General features: G+C 41.0%; 1 protein-coding gene across 1 annotated transcript in view; it reads left to right on the forward strand.

The window, feature by feature from the left end:
* The first annotated feature begins 2,853 nt into the window (after positions 1 to 2,853).
* The window catches only part of TXLNG (taxilin gamma), a 58,132-nt gene continuing 40,604 nt past the window's right edge, over positions 2,854 to 20,381 (forward strand). Inside the window, exon 1 of the mRNA XM_029929806.1 lies at positions 2,854 to 3,000. Coding sequence (XP_029785666.1) covers positions 2,899 to 3,000 — 102 coding nt within the window. The 5' untranslated portion in view covers positions 2,854 to 2,898. The remainder of the gene's footprint in view (positions 3,001 to 20,381) is intronic.

The raw sequence follows: 20,381 nt of genomic DNA on the forward strand, positions 1-20,381 counted from the left end.
AAGCTCAAAATAAGAATTTGGTTCACCTCCAGCTTGTGTACAAGACCTCAAGGCATGCGTCCTATGGATTCAAGTCACCCATGACTTCATCTTCTTTCTCCTTTCCTACTTTCATTCTCATTTCCCTGCCCCCAAATATACATATGAATGAATTAATAACATGATATATATCTATACATACACATGTATGTCATGGCATATGGTGCATACATTTATAAGCAACCTAAATGCCTTTTGAAATAAGAACATGTATAGATAAAAGAAATACAATTTAATATTTTTCATCTTTTACGACTTGAGGTCACTTACATCGTTCTTTTGTTGTGTTTCTTTTTTTAATGCCTATTTATTTTTGAAAGAGAGAGAGAGGCAGAGAGAGGGAGACAGAGGATTCCAAGTAGGCTCCATGCTGACAGCAGAGAACCTGATGTAGGGCTTGGATTCACCAACTGTGAGATTTTGACCTGAGCCAAAGTCAGACGCTTAACTGACTGAGCCATCCAGGTACCCCTTGTTTTCTTAGCAAAGATCAATTACTGACTTTTTCACCCATACATACTTATACAATACAGAAAAACCATGAAGTAAAAATACTCCCAAATCTCACCACCCAGGTAAACACATTATTAACATTTTGATCAATATCCTTCTAAATATCTCTTTAATACAGGAAATTCCATACAAATGATTTTTTTATTGAGGTATTGACACACAATGTTACATTAGTTTCAGGTGTACAATATAGTGACTTGACAAGTCTATACATGTATGCCATGCTCACCATAAGTGTAGCTACCGTCTATTACCGTACAGTGCTGTTACTATACCACTGACTATATTTCCTATGCTATGCCTTTCATTCTGGTGACTTATTCATTCCAAGACTGAAAGCCTGTACCTCTCACTCCCCTTCACTCCTTTTGACCATCCCTCACCCCTCCCAAATGGCATTTTAAAAAAATGTTTATTTATTTATTTTGAGAGGGAATGTGTGTGAACTCACTAGTAGAGGGAAGGGTAGAGAGAGAGAGGGAGAGAATCCCAAGCAAGTTCTGCACTGTCAGCACAGAGCCTGATGTGAGGCTGGACCTCATGAACTGTGAGATCATGACTTGAGCCAACATCAAGAGTTGGATGCTTAACCAACTGAGCCACCTAGGCACCCCTGGAATTTTTTTTTTTTAAATAAGTTCTACACCCAACATGGGGCTTGAACTCACAATCTGGAGGTCAAGAGTTGCATGTTCTACCGACTGAGCCAGCCAGGTGCTCCTGGAATTTTTATTTTTTAAAAATTATTTTTTTAAAAGTTTGTTTGTTTATTTATTCAGAGAGAGCACAAGCAGGAGAGGGGAAGAAAGAGGGAGAGAAAGGATCCCAAGCGGAGCTTGATCTCAAGAAATTTGAGGTCATGACCTGAACAGAAATCAAGAGTTGGCGGCTTAACTGACTGAACCACCCAGGCGCCCCTAGAATTTTTTTTTTTTAAAGCTCACTATGCTATGTATATTTTCTAGGTTGTATTTAAAAAATGTTGATCATTCTTAGTAGCTGCATGGCGTTCTATTGTACCTTAATTTAACTACTGTACATTTTGACACTCCACTCTCTGAACAGGTTTGAAAAAGCATTACCCACACGTTATGCATCTTGCTGGGAATTTTATCTTTAAGGTGAGGCATGGTGGCTGAGACCATCAGCTTTATATAGAATCTGGGTATGGGTTCATTATCTACTGCTCTAGTTTTGAAATATCAAAGCTGGACTGAGGTGATCTGCCCATGAAAGAAAATACAGGTACTTTCCCCAAATTTACAGAAATAATTAAAATTCATAGATGGAATTTCCACAATATTGAAATTTACTCTCAGGTATATTGTTAAATTTTTAGCGTCTGATGCCAAAAATGATCAAGGATTTACACAAATTTTCGTAATGAGTTATTCATGACGGTCTGACTTTCAGTGGCTCGGTCCTTAGAGATCAGACGGAAACAGGGAATATTCCTGAGCAAAACTGCACGCCCCTGCCCCAATCCTGTCAAGAAAAAAAAAATCGATTCAGCAAACCTAATTTGTTTAAAAATTTCAATAACGAACCGACTGGCGGAGAAAATAGGATACATTCAACATGTATTAAGCGCCGACTAAATGTGGAGAACTGTGCTAGAAGACCCGGCGTTTCAGCCAAGGTGAATAGGACGCAGCCCCCACCCCGCACCCGGGACAAGTAAACTGTGCTGAGAGCTCTGGTGGAAGAGCAGGACTCGGGACAGGTGTCCCAGCCAGAGACCTCAAATTCGGAAAGCCATTCCATCTCTCCCGCCTCGAAAGTCACGATTTCCCCTTTTCCCTGTATAATTTAGGCTAAATTCCGAAGAGGAGCAACAGAAACAAAGACACAACAACGTACACCGACTCCAGCTCTCTCCCAAACACTGGAATATTTCTAAACTTTTCTCTCATGATAATAAAGAGTACCTTCCGGTACCGATACATCGATTCCAGAAAACTACAAGTCCCAGTAGGCTGCATGCGCAGCCCAATGGAGAGTCTCCTCGTTTCAGAACGCCGCCTTATGCTCCAATCCTGAGCTGGGTCTGGGAGCAGTGGCCGCGCAGCCTGCTGGGACTTGTAGTCCGCCTCAGAGTCCCTTTCCTTGTCTGCGCAGACTCATGCGGCCTGTGTTCGCCCTTCGGCTCTGCAGAAGCCCAGCCCGGGTTTCAATGCTCCCCACCCCCATCCCGCTCCAGCCCCTGGGGGGGGGCCAACCTCCTCCGGTCACGTGGCAAGCCTTTCATGCGGCGATTGGCCGGGGGGGTTCGGAGGCGGGGCGCGGGGGCCCTGAAAGGTTCCTTGCCCCTTGTCGGGCCGCTTGTTTGGCTGCTGCCGTCACCTCATGGCGACGCGGGTAGAGGAGGCTGCGCGGGGAAGAGGCGGCGGCGCCGAGGAGGCTATTGAAACCGGACGGGGCGGACGGCGACGCAGCCCGCGGCAGAAGGTCAGTCTGGGAGGCGGCCGCGTTGTTGCCGGCCGGGGGAATGCTCGGGCTAGCTTTTTCGGGGTCCACATCTTCACTCTCTCCGGTTGCCTTTAGCCACGGGACGTACATCCGGCCCTTTTCCCTCCCGGGGGTGACGACAGTGGGAGCAGGTGGGGGGGGGGATTGGGACTGGGATGGATGGGGTGGGAGGGAGTGATGGTTGGGGTTTCGGGGCGCGCGGCAGAGGCGGGGAGAGGGCAGGGGGTGCAGCCCGGTGTGAGGGGGGTGGTGCAAGGCGGGGGCGCACCAGGTGTGACAGCCACGTGCGGCCGGCGCCGCGGAGCCCCGGGCGCCAGGTGTTCCCTCTCCCAGCCCCCGCCCTCGGCGTGTTCTCCGCGCTTCCCGTGCTCTCTGCGCTGGGCGCCGCCGTCGGGGGGCTGCCTGGGTCACTGGCCGGTCCTGCTCTTACCGGGCAGGTGCGCAGGGCGCGCTGCGGGGTGCGCCCGGGCGGTGCGGGCGAGGCTGTTGCGCAGTAAGATAACCGCGCGGGAGCCGGGGTTGCACTGCGCCCCCCTTTCCCCGCCCCCTCTGCGCTCCCCGCCACTGCGCGGGCGGGCGAGCGTCGCGGGGCTGGAGGGACCGCTCGGCTCCCGGTCCCGGAGCTCGTCTCTGAGCGCCACAGGCCTGGTTACACGTGGGGCCGGCGATGGGAAGACGATGCTGGGGGACCTGGGTCCCGCAGAGTTGGGGGCAGCATCGCGTGATAGCCGGTGTTCCCATTTTAGCCTCCCTCTCCCTTCTTGCTCTTTATTTCCCCTCCTTTTTTCTTTCTCAGTATTTTTTTGGGGGGCGAACGGAAACTTGAGCGGCTCCCCCACCCTGGCCTATGGTCTCTCTTAATATGGGAGGCAGGCTGGACCGTTCCCCTTGCCTTAACTCACGTCAAGGAGTTTTCAGTATCTCCCTGGATACAGGAAAATCGAGACCTTCACAATGGGAGAATTCCACTTGTCTGGAACCAGTGGGTGGAGTTTGAAAAAGATTGCACAACAAATGGGGTACAGGGCTTTCAGAGCCCAGGAGTGGAAATCCGCAGGGTAAGGCGCTGGAAAGGTGGAAACCCTCTCTCTTTTTCCTTACAGTTGAACATATTGAAACGTTCAACCTGTTGGACGTCCTGCTTGATCACTCAGGGCTATTTATTATTACTTATGTATTTGAATACTCTCAAAAATCACCCCTGTGTGAAATTACGAAATATTTTCCTAATGCGAATTTACCATCTTGAAAAAGGAGAACAAAGGTTTGGTTTACGTCTGAGCACCGTGTCAAGAATTGGCTTTTGGTGGCCTGTTTCTAAGGTCAGGTATTTTCATGTCTCTCTGCCTAAGGGTGTTATTACTTTTCAGTTACCTCTCTTTCTCGCCTTCTCTTTGTACTGTAAAAATAAAGATCCAGTACTTGAAGGACTGAAAAAGAAGCTGAGGACCAAATGTACTCTAGGGATTCAAAACTGTCACTTTGGACACTTCATTTACTCCCTGAGAGTGGGGAGCCATTCTCAGTGTTTGATTTCATAGGTCTCCCAGGGGAGGACTCCAATGAAAAGCCACTGCAGTTGAGGACATAAGTTTCCTTTTATGCCACTGGGATAAGGACCAGAAGTCTGAATTAGGCACTGAGGTTTAATCAACTAGCATTTTAAATGACCAAGATAAGAGGTAATGACCCTTTGAGGCAGCACTCTGGGTAACAGCTGGATATGAATAGTCATGTGTGTCTGCACCGTCTCATTTTTGTTTACTTTTCTCCTGTACCTTTTTTCTTTGCTTATGTTTTTCTGGGCATCATTTTTCCTTTTTGATTTCCAATTGACTATGACATGGAATTGAAATACATGACTAAATACTAGTTTTTGAATTCTTGTTTTGAAAAAACTAGGTGACTATCTTGTGTCTGCAAAAATCACTTGTTTATGACCCTTAATTTTTAAATTTTCTTTGAGTTACTAACTTGAAAAAATATTCCTAATTATAACTTGTATCTTATTTTTCAGGAAGCACAAATGATGTTTAATTGGAATGTTTTCAAAATTTTGAAAGAATTGGGGATGCCTGGGTGGCTCAGTTAAGCCTCTGACTTCGGCTCAGGTCATAATCTCGCGGTTCGTGAGTTTAAGCCCCACATCAGGGCTCTGTGCTGACAGCTCAGAGCCTGGAGCCTGCTTCAGATTCTGGGTCTCCCCCTCCTTCTGCCCCTCCCCTGCTTGTGCGTCCTCGCTCGTGGGCTCTCTCTCTCTCTCAAAAATGAATAAAAATTAAAAAAAATAAAAAACACAAAATTTTGAAAGAATTAAAGGAAAAGTGACTGGTCACTTTGGTTACATTGTGGGACTTAAAAACAATTGGAGATGGGCTTTATTGGTTCCTATTTGTTTAAACCATCTACTTAATCATTCTTTACCAGGTCAGTTAATTGTGTCATTGTTTCATAACTACATCCATTGAATACTCTCTTGAGGTAACTCTTTTCTTCTAAAGTCAATACTAGTACATTTCTAGGGATCTCTCGAATTGGCTAAAACGGTGCTGTCTGACATGATAGTTACTAGCTGCAAGTGGTGGTTTAAATGTTAATTGAAATTAAATAAAATTAAACATTCCATTCCTCATCTATACTCGCCATATTTCAAGTGTGTGTAGTAGCCAGTGTGGTTAGTGGCTACCGTATTAGAGCACATCAAAAATATTTACATCGTGGCATAAAGTTCTGTTCGACAGCATTGTTCCATAAAAGATATACATTGTCCTCTATTCCAGGCCTTTTTATTTTTTTATTTTTTTTCCAAAAGCAAAGGGCTTTATTATGAGTTTAGGCTGGCCGAACCTAAGCTCGGGCTCACAGACTTTACCTGTGCAGTGGATCCGTGCTGAGAGCCCGGAACAAAGGCGGGGCAGGGCCTTTATGGGCTTGGGAAGGGGGAGTTACAGGAAATTGCGACACAGGTATAGTGACCCAATCATTATTATACAATATTATTGACGGCAGGTTTAACCATTCATTGATACTTTTGGTGGGAGCCAATCACAACATTTGGAGTATTGACCAATCACAGAGTGGGCCGAGGACCCTCACGTAGGGCTGACTAGCCTTCTAGGCCTGCCCTTAGAAATGTTAAGGGTGTTAGCTGGCCTTTCCTGGTTGGGTGTTACAAATGTGGTCCCTCCTTCCTTGGGCAGGTGTGCCCTTCAATCATCTAATGATTCTGAGAAGCCAAATTCAGACCTGCATCCTTACATTCCCCTCTCTGTCTTGTAACTGACCCAATCCTGGGTCAGCTGAGTTACCATTGTACCCCTAAAGCCTGGCATAGCCCTCCTTGTGTAAGGGGAATTTCTTACCCTGCAAAGGACATAGGGAAGGAGAACTGCCCAATTTCCACCAGTCTCTATGGTTAATTTGGTAAGGGTCTCTCTAATATCTGGCACTGTACAGGCATTTTTTTTAGAACACCAAGACCATTACTTTCTAAATTTCTATATAGAATTTGTTTTAGAAGGTTGAATTTTAAAAAATTAAAACTTTTTTTGAGCAGTCTTAAGTTACAGAAAAATTGAACATAGAGTTCCCATACCTTCCCTCACACACATGGTTTCCCGTTCTTTACATCTTGCCTTAGTGTGGTACTTTTGTTAGAATTGATACATCAATATTGATACATTGCCATTAACTAAAAGCCATAATTTGCATTGGGGTTCATTCTTGGTGTTATACATTCAGAGAGTTTTGACAAATGTGTAATGTCATGTATCCACCATTACAGTATCCTACAGAATAGTTTTCATTGCCCTGAAAATCCCCTGTTTATGCCTCCCTTTATTCCCCCAGACTACTGGCAGCCACTGATCTTCTTACTATCCCTATAGTTTTCATTTTTCCAGAATGTCTAAGGGAGGGTTTTTCCCTCTAATACTAGATTTTTGCTTGGGAATATTAAAAATTATTTACTGTTAAACTTATTTTTAGGTCAATAAACCATTTGGAAGGATAAAGGTATGTAACCAAGGCTCAATTTAGCAAAATCCTACATCAACATAGTGCCCCGTAATTTTTACAGCACCTATGTTCACTCTTGGAGCATTACTGGATGCTGTGGAGAAGGCTGGGGCAGCTGTCATTGCACTCATTTAAAGATGACAAACTGCTCAGCAAGGTCTAGTAATTTGCCTAAGGGATGAAGCCGAGTCTAGAACCCAAAACCCTTTCATCTAGACTGTGGTAATAAGTACTGTACTAGTGGGTGAATAGTATGGATTTTGGAGTCAAGACTCTTGACTCTCTGCCATTTACTAGCTGTGCGGGCTTGGGTGAGTTTCTCAATCTTAGCCTCTGTCGCATCATCTGTAAAGTGATGATGATGCTAACACCTACCACACAGGATTGTTATGAAGAGTAAGAGTTGACGTACAATATTCAGCACAGTATTGGGACTGGGCATGTAGAATTTTACTTGATCTGGCAGGGAGAATGTATGAAACATCTATTTCTCTTGCTTTTAGTATGCTATTAATTTTGTAAATCCATCTTCCAACCTTTGTATTCTTCTCTCTTCCCAGAATTTCTCTGTGATAGATCAAATGAGAAGTCCAGGCAGGGCGTGGCAAGAGTGTGGAGTAGGAAGAAACCATTTCATTATCTTGTTTTTGTCTCCATTTGTGGATTTGAATTTCCACTCTTCTGGCATGAAGATTAAATAATAAGAATCAAAGTGATCTTCTATTGACAACATTGTTGTCTGTTACCAAACTTTGGTAAATTTCATTTTTAAGGGGAACCAAAGAGATAAAGCAGTAATGAGAGCAGATCAGATATAGTACATTCCTTAGTAATACATATGTATAAATGTGTAATATGTATAAACATAGTAATACATAGTAATGTTTTTAGATCATAATCTGCCACGTTTGTATACTATGTTACTGGAAGGTGTTTTGTATATTATGTGTTTCATTTATATTGGTCTTGACTAGAGAAGTTGTTTTTCTTTTTAATTAAAGTATAGTTGACACATAGTGTCATATTAGTTTCAGGTGTACAACATAGTGATTCAACAAGTCTATATGTTGTGTTCACAAGTGCAGCTACCCTCTGTCACCATACAGTGCTGTTACAGTACCTTTGTATTCCTTATGCTGTACTTTTCATTCTGGTGACTTACTCATTCCATAACTAGAAACCTGTATCTTTAACTCCTTTTCACCCATTTTGTCCATCACCTCCCCTCCCCCCAGCAGTCCTCAGTTTTATGTATTTATGGATATGTTCATGCTTTTTGATTATTTGTATTGTTTTTTTTAGATTCCACAATGAAATCATGATATTTGTTGTTCTCTCTGACGTACTTCATTTACCATAATGCCCTCTAGCCCCGTCCAGTTGATTAAAGAAGTTTTATGGAGGAATGTATATGTCAAATCTAGATGTCATAAAACAGGGTGTGTATGATTTGCTTTTGTGTGGGATTCTTCACAGAAGGATTCACTATAGGAAATTTTTCAATAGATGTTCTGTTCACATTTTATACTTTACAAAGAATTGTGTTTCAAAGGAAAGAAATTTGAGTCCTTATTGTTTCCTGCAGTGTTCTGGGCACTTAAAATGTGCTTACATTCCAGTGTCTGCACAGTGTGTGGTATCCCCAGGTGTATAGATGCAATATCTGAGGCTCAGTCAAAAAACAAAAAACTTGCTTAAATAACATAACTCAGAGTCGGTGAAGTTGGCCTAGGGCTGATCCATAGTTGTGCGGCTGATATACCCTCTTTCATAGACAGTTTCTGCTTACCTAGCAAGTTTTAATCTAGTATCCCAAAGAAATTTCTTTACCTTTTCCTCTCCTTTCCAGTCCTTTCCCTCTCCCTCAATTCCTTTTTGTTTGGTTCGAAACTGATTATCAGAAAATTTCAGTTAGTATAACAGATGTGACAGTATTTTAAATGTATAAAGTAACATACAAATTTAAAGTAGTATTTGTTAACATTGAGAATTAGCTATGTTAAAACTTTTCCCAAGTGGAGCATTTCCAGAAGAGTATAAAAATAGGTCAGGTGAAGGATTTGAACCCTGAAAGTATATTTTCATGATTCATCTTATTTTCTAGTTGAAACTCTCTGGGTACTTTTAACTACTTAAATTTTACTACTTGAAAGAAAAGATAGGGGCGCCTGGGTGGCTCAGTCAGTTGAGCGTCTGGCTTCAGCTCAGGTCATGATCTCATGGTTTGTGGGTTCGAGGCCTGCGTTGGGCTTTGTAGTGACGGCTCCGAGCCTGGAGCCTGTCTTCAGGTTCTGTGTCCCCTGCCTCCACCCTCCACTGCTCTAGATGTCTCTCTCTCAAAAATAAACAGTTAAAAAACTTTTTAAAAAAGAAAAGATAAATGACCAATGTTATCCTCTTGTGCTACCAAGTATTTTTTTCAAAATAATTTCCTTAGCATTTATTGTCAGGATGTTGATTGGCATTCTGTGTTCCATTTCCAAAATGTCCCCAGAACGCCCCCCATAATCCCCAATTTCCCACTCTACAGCCTGCCATAAGTAATATTGCTGAAGTAGCACTTTTTCACTTTCTTTCTTTCCCTACTTTCAGAAGGGTCAATGTAGAATGGTTTCGCAGGGAAGATGTGCCAGTAGCTTAGAAGCACATTTCACTAAGGATTTTATGGGTTGATGTGTGGGTAATATTAAAAGTAAGAGTGTAGGCATTTTGCATTAATTTGTAAGCACATCCTTATTCAGATATTTTAACAGTTCTGTATGCTACAGTTTGTATTGGTTATATCTACTTATAAGTGTAGAAAGTAGATAATTGTACATGCCTAGTTTACAGATAAGGAAACAGGTTGACCTCTCTCATGGCTACATAGGAAACAGTAAGTAGTATATTCAAAGGTCAGACTTTTGGGGCTCTGAAGCTGTTACCCGTATGCCATGTGTCTTGTGCTCTCCACACATTTCTCGAGCATAGGAAATAAGAACATTCACCTTGTTGAATGTAAGCAAAACTTGGTGGTGGGTGAAAAGAGAAGTATTTTTTTTTGCTAAATGAAAACAAGTTTTGAAGGGTGGGTTGGGTCTTTGAGGGTATAGAAAAACTCTTGTAATCTAGGAAGTTTTGAGGGGAGTTTTGAGCCTTACAGGTTTCATAGCTTCTTGTTTCATGGTCAACCTTAAGATAAATGATAAAGGTGAATGCTTTAATTCCCCGCAAAAGCACCTCTAAGTGTCATTTGGACAGATTGAAAGAGGGTTTAGAGAGACCTTTTTTTAAAAACCTGTCTTTGAAAAAACTTTATTTTGAAAGAGAGTGACTGTGCACACATGAGCAGGGGAGGGGGAGAGAGAGTCCCAGGCAGGCTCCATGCTCAGCGTAGAGGTCACAGACTGAGATCATGACCTGAAACCGAAATCAAGAGTCTGGTGCTTAACTGAGCCACCCAGGCTCCCCTAAAATTACCTGTCTTGAAGTCCACACAACATGGTGTTAACAAAAACTAAAGTGGTCTGGGTAAGTAGGACAGGAAAAAAGAGATAGCTTGATGCCCAGAGGTGCATCATGGTTGGTCCACATGGAGCTGGTGAGATGTGACTTCATAAAATTGGGACGGGGTGTTCCATTAGAAGTAGGAGGTCATTTCACATTTTAGGAGTCTGTGGCTTGAAGATGCTAATTTTTGTGATCCAGCCCCTATCCCTCTGCAAAATAGGTCAGGTCCAAGCATATTTCAGTAGCTTTGGGCATTAAAATTTTTGGGTTTCCTGATAACTTTTGCTGCCTAGATAGGTGTTTAAGTTAATGCAGCTATCTCTCAGATTGCAGATTATCATTGGATTACAGTTTTAGAGCTAGAAGTGATTTTTACAAATCAGAGTCCAGCACCCTTTATTTTTATAAAATAAATAGCCATGTAAATTAAATGTGAAATCTAATGCCATCATCCTTGTTTTAAAAGGCAAATGGTGTGCATAGTCTAATATAGATGTTCGCACCTACCACTGTAGACGGTAACACCTACCGCACAGGGGCCATAAGGCTGAAGAAGCTGTGTCACAACTAGACCTTTTCTGGATGTGTTTGCTCATTCTGGGCCTCTTTGCCGGTAGGGAAGTCAGGTTCCTGCATTTCTAACTTCAGCACTGGCTTCCCTCTTTCTCATTTACCTATTAATGCCTCCATGTGCTCCCATTCCCCTAATGTACTGCGACAGATCATTCTGGAGCCTTTTGCTGCCAAAATTAGGAGTTAGGACAACTCCTAGAACTTCTTGCCTCCAATTTTTATTTCTCCTCAGAACTCTGTCATTTCTCTGGCTTGACTCATGTTTTAATTTATTAATTTTTTGGGTAGCAGCTTTATTGAGGTATAATTCATATACCATATAATTCACCCACTTAAAGGGTACAGTTCAGTGGTTTTTAGTGTATTCACAAAGTTGTGTGACCATCACATTTATTTTTGAATTGGAAAGTGTTTCCCCCGCCCCCTTTTTTTTTTTTTTAATATTTTTGAGAGAGCGTAAGGCAAGGTCGGGGGGAAAGCGGAGGATATGAAGCAGGCTCCATGCTGACAGCAGTGCAGGGCTTGAACTCATGCACCATGCGATCATAACACAAAACTGAAGTCAGATGTTCAACTAACTGCACCACCCATGCACCCCAACACATTTATTTTTTTAAATGTTTTTTAAAATTTATTTTTGAGAGAGAGAGGGTATGAATAGGGGAGGGACAGAGAGAGAGAGGAGGACAGAGGATCCTAAGCAGGCCCCACACTGACAGCAGGGAGCTAATGTGGGGCTTGAACTCACGAACCATGAGAACATGACTTGAGCCATAGTTGGATGCTCAATCTACTGAGCCAGCCAGACTCCCCCCCCACCCCCCCATTTATTTTTCATATAACCTTGAAAGAGTGTATTCTCTGGAATGATATAGAGAAAACTAAGAATTCAGTTTCTGCTTTCCAAGCCCTTACGTTCATGACGGAGCACAAACTAGTTAAAATTACCTTATCAAGTGAGCCTATTTGTTCATCATACCTGCAAGACCATTCTGAGGATTAAATGAGAAGTGTATCAAGGGCTGTTGGAGAGGTTTCCAACAGAGCCAGAGGAAATGGCATTCTTCTCCTTGGGGCCATATTCTTTAGAGCTGGATCTGTTTGGTTAAGGGTGCCAAGATAAGAACCCCTCTTAGACCATGGCTTGACCGAGTTGCCCTTTTAGTCTGTCTCCATTCCTTTTCCACCACAGCCAGGACTGTAGTTCTCAAACTTTTTGGCTTCAGGATCTTTTTTGAGAACCCCCAAGGAACTTTTGTTTTTGTGGGTTACAGCTAGTATTTCCCATGTTAGATATTAAAACAAATTTTAAATTATTATTCATTTAAAATGCAGTAGGGACGCCTGGGCGGCTCAGCCGGTTAAGTGTCTGGCTTCAGCTCAGGTCATGATCTCACTGTTCGTAGGTTTGAGCCCTGCGTCAGGCTCTGTGCTGACAGCTCAGGAGCCTGGAGCCTGCTTCTGATTCTGTGTCTCCCTTTCTCTTTGACCTTCCCCTGCCCACACTGTCTCTCAGAAATAAAAACATTAAAAAAAAGTCTCTCAAAAATAAACATCAAAAAATTAAAAAAAATAAACTAATGTTATACCAATTATCTATTGTTGTATAACAAATCTCCCCCAAAACTTAGTGTTTGAAACTATTTATGATCTTGCTGTTTCTATAGGTCAGGGATGTGTGTCTCTGGCTTAGTTGGGTCCTCTGCTTCAGGGTCTCATGGACTATTGTCATCTGAAGGCTGATGGGAATGGATCTACGTCCTAATTCAATCATGTAGTTGTTGGCAGGATTCAGTTCCTCATGAGCTGCTGGCTCGAGGCTTCCCTTGGTTCCTTTCCACATGGGCCTTTCCATAGGCATCTCACAACATGGCTGCTGGTTTCGTCAGAATGAGCAGGAGTGTCAGCACAAGAGAGAAGGAAGCTGCAGTCTTTGTCGCATATCCATAGATGTGACATCCCCTCACTTTTGTCAGATATTTTCTTCATTAGAAGTTAGTCACTGGGTCTAGCCCGCATTCAAGGGGAGGAGATTACACAAGGTTGTGAATACCAGGAGGATCATTGGAAACCATGTCAGAAGCTGCCTACCACATAGCAGCATGATGTTTTTTGAAAATGAAAAATTATTGGGGCGCTTCGGTGGCTCAGTTGCTAAAGCATCCGACTTCAGCTCAGGTCATGATCTCACACAGTTTGTGGGTTTGAGTCCCATGTCAGGCTCTGTGCTGACAGCTCAGAGCCTGGAGCCTGCTTCAGATTCTGTGTCGCCCTCTCTCTCTGCCCCCCCCCCCCCCCCCCTCCCCCTCTCTCTCTCTCTCTCTCTCTCTCTCTCTCTCTCTCTCTCTCTCTCTCTCAAAAATGAATAAATGGTAAAAAAAAAAATTAGAAAAAAATAAAAATTACTGATTTTCCAAAGTAAAAGAACAGACTCCTAAATAGAACAAACTGGTGGTTGCCAGAGAGGATGTGGGTGAGGGAATGGTTGAAATAGATAAAAGGAATTAAAATAAAAAATCAAGATGTCTTGATTTAAAGTGAGAAGAATGGCATTGTTTTATGTTTTTGCACATTTCTTTAATGAATGGCTTAATAGGAGAAAGCTGAATTCTCACATTTGCTTCTGGATTCAATCTCTGGCAATATGCCCCTGTAGTTGAAGTATATGAAGACAGCCCGGCCATACACATATATGTATTCAGAGCAGGAGGAGTGCTTTAATAGTTTTTTAATTTTTTATTATTTAAAAAAAAATTTAAAAATTTTTGGTAATGCTTTATTTTTGAGAGAGAGATCACAAGTAGGAGAAGGGCAGGGAGAGAGAGACAGACAGACAGACACACACACACACAGAATCAGAAGGAGGCTCCAGACTCTGAGCTGTCAGCACAGAGTCCGATGCAGGGCTTGAACTCCTGGGCTGTGAGATCATGACCTAAGCCAAAGTCGGACGCTTAGCCGACTGAGTCCTCCACGGCCCCTTTTAATAGTTTTTTTTTTTTTAGACATTTGTAGAAATTCTTTGATGTTACACCAAACTTGGTAAGTAGTAGGTTTTTTTTTAAGTTTTTATTTATTTTGAGACTGAGAGAACACATGCGTGTGTATGCACAAGTGGAGGAGGGACAGAGGAGAGAGGATTCTGAGCAGGCTGTGTGCTATCAGTGCAGAGCTCGATGCAGGGTTCAGTCCTATAAACCTCAAAATCATGAGCCGAAAGCAAGAGTCGGATGCTCAACCAGTGGAGCCACCCAGGCACCCTTGCAAGTAGTAATTCTTGAAGGTTAGTTGCCAGTGTCGGATCTGAAATCCTATTGAACTTTTAGTACTGTTATATTAAAATCTAATAGTCTGTTTTGCACTTTGAATGGATGTTTTTCCCTCATACATCATTTTGTAACATCATCTGTTAATCCTTTGAAAAGCATTGGTTTACCAAATTGTGTTGATTTTGCAAATGTTGACACATTTTGTTATATAATAGCAAGATCATGTCAGTATCACCACTGATGGCCTCTGGAGAGTTATTTTTTTTTAACAATGTTATATTAGTTTCAGGTGTACAGTATAGTGATTTAATAATTCTATACTTAGTGCTCACGACCTTCAGTTAGTCTCCATATGTTACCATACAGCATTAGTACAATATTATTGACTACATTCCCTATGTTGTACGGAAAAGTCTTAAGTATTGGGGAAGCTGTCAAATTCATGGTAGCAGATAATTTTCAGAAATTCTAAATTTTGCTTAAAAATTCAATTTTTATCATTGGCAGTGAATGCTATAGTTGTTTGCCTTGAAGTAACGGGCTCTGTATATATATATTTTGGAGACTACGTCTGCCAAATACCCAAGTCTTAAGAAAGAAGCACGGGTTGTCTTTAAAAAAATAAAAAAGAAAGAAAAAGAAGGTGATTGATGGAAAATGCTGCTGATTGATTGGGCTTATAATTCAAGCAACTGCGTTAGTGGTTTTCTTCAAGATCCCCATCACACTTTGGTGTGCAGAAGTGCTTTATGTGTCTTCGCACAGAGATAAGATGATGTGTAGCCATTGGTTGAGATTTAATAAATATTCGTAATTTTTACTTCTTCCTCAAGGGCCTTTTTAAAAATTCATCCCCACCCCCCCACTTTGAGTACCTGGTGGTGAAGAAAACGATGACTTAGAGTTTGGTGCCACTGCGTTGACTGTCATAAGGAGCCAGCGTTGGTATTCTTTACTGTTTTTATACCATTAGTGCAAATGTTAACACCAAAAGACAAATATTTCTCCATATTATTATGAAGATTATGTTTGAGCTTGCAGACTACTGTGAAGGGTTCACAGGGACCATACTTTGAGAACCACTGTCCCTGAGTTTTATCAGAAGTGGGCTCTGCTTTTCCTTGTTCTATGTTTCCCAAGACCATTCTGTCAGAAGAGACTAGGCTTATTTTTCCTGGTCTTTTCCCTAAGATGTGTTCTAGGAATGTGGAATCCCAATTATTACTGACTCAACTGCTTTATCTTGCTAATGGAGCAATTCACTAATCCTGGCAACCAGAATTTTTTTTTTTTACATTTAATTCCTAATGGCCAGGATAAAATTAGGTTTTATTTGCTAAAGGCTTGAAGAACAATCTAAACCAAAATATATTCATCATGATTCGTGTGGGAGGAGTGGGGGGGGTAAAATATACATAACATAAAATTTACCATTTAAAAAATTTTTATTTTGAGAGTATGTGTGTGCACGCACGCGTGTGTGTGCAGGAGGGGCAGAGAGAGGGAGAGAGAATCCCAGGCAGGCTCCTCGCCAAGAGCAGGAACTGCATCTCATGAACCAGATTCTGGTGAGATCCTGACCTGAGCCGAAACCAAGAGTCGGACGCCTAACTGACTGAGCCATCCAGGTGCCCCTAAAATTTACCATTTGAAACATACAGTTCAGTGGCATTAATTACTTTGATTACGTTAACAGTGTTGTACAGCAACACAATCATCCTTCTCAAGAACTTTTTCATCTTCCCAAACTGAAATTGTATATTTTATTCCCCTTGACCCAGCTCCTGGCAATCATTATTTCATTTTCTTGCTCTGTGTATTTGACTGCTGTCAGTATTTCATATAAATGGAATCACACAATGTTTGTCCTTTTATGTCTGGCTTTTTTCACCTAACATGATTCTTTTTTTTCAGTTTATTTATTTAATCTCTGCACCCACTTTGGGGCCCGAACTCACAACCCTGACATCAAAGTCACATGCTTTTCCACCTGAGCCCCCCAAGTGCCCCCACTTAAATGTGGTGTTTTCAAGCTTCACCCATGTTCTAGCATGTGTCAAACATTTCCTGTTTAAGGCTGAATAATGTCTGTATTATATACCATGTTTTGTTTATCTGTCAGTGAACACTTGGGGGTTCATCAGGATTCTTAACTTGAGGTGTCATTCTTTAAGACATCCACCATGGAACCATTATTTCCATACGAAGCTCAGTAAATGTCTCAAATAATGAGCTTTTCCCCCTCTTCCTACTTTTCTCCTTAGTGTATCTGTATAATAGGGTGACACTCTCACTATCTTAGAAGTGTCAGGCTAAACTAAATAATGTATTTAAAATGTCTAGCATATAGCAATAAATGTTAGGTTTATTCTTTCCTTGCTTTTCTCAGATCTTAGCCTTATGTATATTATGTTAATTCTCTTTTGTAAGTCCCATGTATTTCAAACAGTAGACTTAGATTGTTTCCAGTTTATTTTAATTGAGGTAAAATGGTAATATCACTTATTAGTTTCTGATGTACAGTGTAATAATTCAGCATTTGCATACACTACAAAGTGATTGCTACAATAAGTCTGTTTACCTAATCTGTCACCATACAATTGACCTCTTTTACCCTTTTGCCCACCTCCAACTCCCTTCCTCTCTAATAACCACCAGTCTTTTCTCTGTATCTGTTGAGTTTTGTTTCTTAGATTCCACATATAAGTGAAATCAAGGTTTTTGTTTTTCTCTGACTTATTTCATTTAGCATAATACCCTCTAGGTCCATCCATATGTTGTAAATGGAAAGTTTTCATTCTTTTTTTTTTATGGCTGAGTAATACTCCATTGTGTATATACCACTGCTTCCTCCCACTGTTGGACACTTAGATTGTTTTCTTTAGTCTAAGTAATGCTGCAGTAAACATAGGGATGCATATATCTTTTCAAATTTGTATTTTCATTTTCCTGATATAAATACACAAGTGAAATAGCTGGATCATATGGTAGTTTTATTTTTAATTTTTTTTTAAAAATGTTTATTCATTTTTGGGGGAGAGTGAGAGAGAGAGCGCGAGCGCATGCACGAGTGGGGGAAGGACAGAGAAAGAGGGAGGTACAGAATCTGAAACAGGTTTCCAGGTTCTAAGCTCTCAGCACAGAGCCTGATGTGGAACTCGAACTCACGAACCGTGAGATCATGACCTGTCCTGAAGTCGGACATTTAACTGACTGAGCCACGCAGATGCCCCTCTATTTTTAATTTTTTGAGGAACCTCCGTACTGCTTTTCATTGTAGCTGTACCCATTTACATTCTCACTGTGCACAAGGGTTCCATTTTTTTCTACCACCTCCAACATTTCTTATTTCATGTCTTTTTTTTTTTTAATGTTTATATTTTAAGAGAGAGAGAGACTGTGAATTGGGAAGGGGCAGAGAGAGAGGGAGAGAGGGAGAGAGGGAGAGAGGGAGGGAGACAGAATGTGAAGCAGGCTCCAGGCTCTGAGCTGTTGGGGCTCAGACCCATGAACCATGAGATCATGACCTGAGCCAAAGTTGGATGCTTAATCAACTGAGCCATCCAGGCCCCCCTATTTTTTTTTAATGTTTATTTTTTGAGCGAGAAAGAGATAGTATGAGTTGGGGAGGGTCAGAGAGAATGGGAGACACAGAATCCGAAGCCAGCTCCAGGCTCTGAGCCATCAGCACAGAGCCTCATGCGGGGCTTGAACTCATGAACTGAGATGAGGTCAAATGTCCAATCAACTGAGCCACCCCAGTGCCCCTCTGGTCTTTTTGATGATAGCCATTCTGACAGGTGTGAGATGATACCTTATTTTGTGTGTGTGTGTGTGTGTGTGTGTTTCATTGTGGTTTTAATTTGCATTTTCCTGATGATTAGTATTTTGAGCATCTTTCCATTTTGTTGATGGTTTACTTCACTGTGCATAAGACTTTTTTTTTTTTTTTTTTTTTTTTTTTAAAGAGCATGAGCCAGGGTGGGGGTGAGGGCAGAGAAAGAGAATGAGAGAGAGAATCCTAAGCAGGTTGCATGCCCAGCCTGGAACCCCATCACAGGGCTCAATCTCACAACCATGAGGTCTTGACCTGAGCCAAAATCAAGAGCCAGCCATTCAAGTGTCCCAGCAGAAGCTTTTTAGTTTGATATCATCCCATTTATTTTTGCTTCTTTGCCATTGCCTTAAGAGTTAGAACCAAAAACAGTGTTGCCAAAAGCCATGTCAGGGAGCTAATCACCTATGTTTTCTTCTATAAGTTATATGGTTTCTGGTTTTACATTCAATTCTAATCCATTTTGAGTTAAATTTTGTGTGTAGTGTAAGATAGTGGTCTGGTTTCATCTACGTGTGGTGGTTCAGTTTTCCCAACACCATTTATTGAAAACTGCCTTTCTCCACTCTATATTTTCGAAATAGATATAAACATGGGTTTATTTTGAGGCTCAGTTATTTTGATTTACATATCTTTTTATGGTAATACCATACTATTTTGATTTCTATAGGCTTGTAATATAGTTTGAAATCATGGAGTGTGCTACCTACAGCTTTGCTCTTTCTCAAGATTGCTCTTGCTATTTCATGGTTTTTGTAGTTCCATATAAATTTTAGGATTATTTATTCTACTTCTGTGAAAAATGCCAGTAGAATTTTGATAGGAATTGCATTGAATTTGTAGATTGCTTTAAATACTATGGACATTTTAACATTATTCTTATCCATGAGCTTATTTCAGTCCATTCGCACAAAATATCTTTCCATTTATTTGTGTAATCTTTAATTTTTTTTTAGCAGTGTCTTAAAAGTTTTCAGTGTACATTTTTCACCTTGTTTAAATTTCTACATATTTTTTCTTTTTGATGCCATTGTAGATGGAATTGTTTTCTTAATTTCTCTTTCTGAGAGTTTATTGTTAGTGTTTAGAAATGCAAACAATTTCTGTATATTGATTTTGCATCCTGTAACTTGAGCAAATTCATTTATTCTAAGAGTTTTTTGGTGGAGTCTTTAGGGTTTTCTATATATAGAATCGTGTTACCTACAAATAGTGACCGTTTTGGATGTCTATTCCTTTCCTTTTTGGATGCCTTTTATTTTCTTTATCTTGCCTATTGCTGTGGGTAGGATTTTCAATACTATGTTGAATAAATGTGGCAATGGTGGGCATCCTTGTCTTGTTTCTGGTCTTAGAGGAGAAGCTAGCTTCCAGCTTTTCACATTGAGTATGATGTTTCCTGTAGGCTTGTCATGTATGGCCTTTATTATATTGAGGTATGTTCCTTATACCCCCACTTTCTTAAGAGTTTATTATAAATTGATGTTGAATTTTGTCAAATGTTTTTTCTGCATCTATTGAGATGATATGATTTTTATCCTTCATTTTGTTTATGTGATATATCATGTTAATTGACGTGTGGTTATTGAATCATCTTTGAATCACTGGAATAAATCCCACTTGATCATGGTGTGTGATCCTTTTAGTGTATTGTTGAATTTGGCTTCCTAATATTTTATTTTTACTTCATTTTATTTTTTTAAAAGTTTTATATATTTAAGTAATGTCTACACTGTGAGGCTTGAACTCATGACCCTGAGATCAAGAGTGGCATGCTCTTCCAACTGAGCCAGTCAGGCACCCCTTGCTAATATCTTGTTGAGGTTTTTGTATCTGTGTACATTGGAGAGAGATTGACCATCTGATTTCACTTGTGAATACTTAATTTATCCATGACTAAACAGTTTTTTTTTTTAACTCACAAAGTGATTTGCCAGATGTCCTAGCCATAGTTCTAAATTGAGACCAAGTTAAATGAGATATTCCAGTTTTCAGAATTGTTTTAAGAAGGAAATAAATGAAAACTGCTACAAAACCTCATGCTTAGTAGATCTTATTTCTATAATTCAGTAGAAGATGTGTGTATGAAGATGTCGTGGGACAGACACAGAGGTGTAGAGCAGGGCGAAGGGAAAAGATGACACGAAATAGGAACTTCTGCAATCTTTAAATCTGAT

This window comes from Suricata suricatta, chromosome X (assembly GCF_006229205.1).
Source record: "Suricata suricatta isolate VVHF042 chromosome X, meerkat_22Aug2017_6uvM2_HiC, whole genome shotgun sequence".
In the NCBI taxonomy this organism is placed as follows: Eukaryota; Metazoa; Chordata; class Mammalia; order Carnivora; family Herpestidae; genus Suricata; species Suricata suricatta.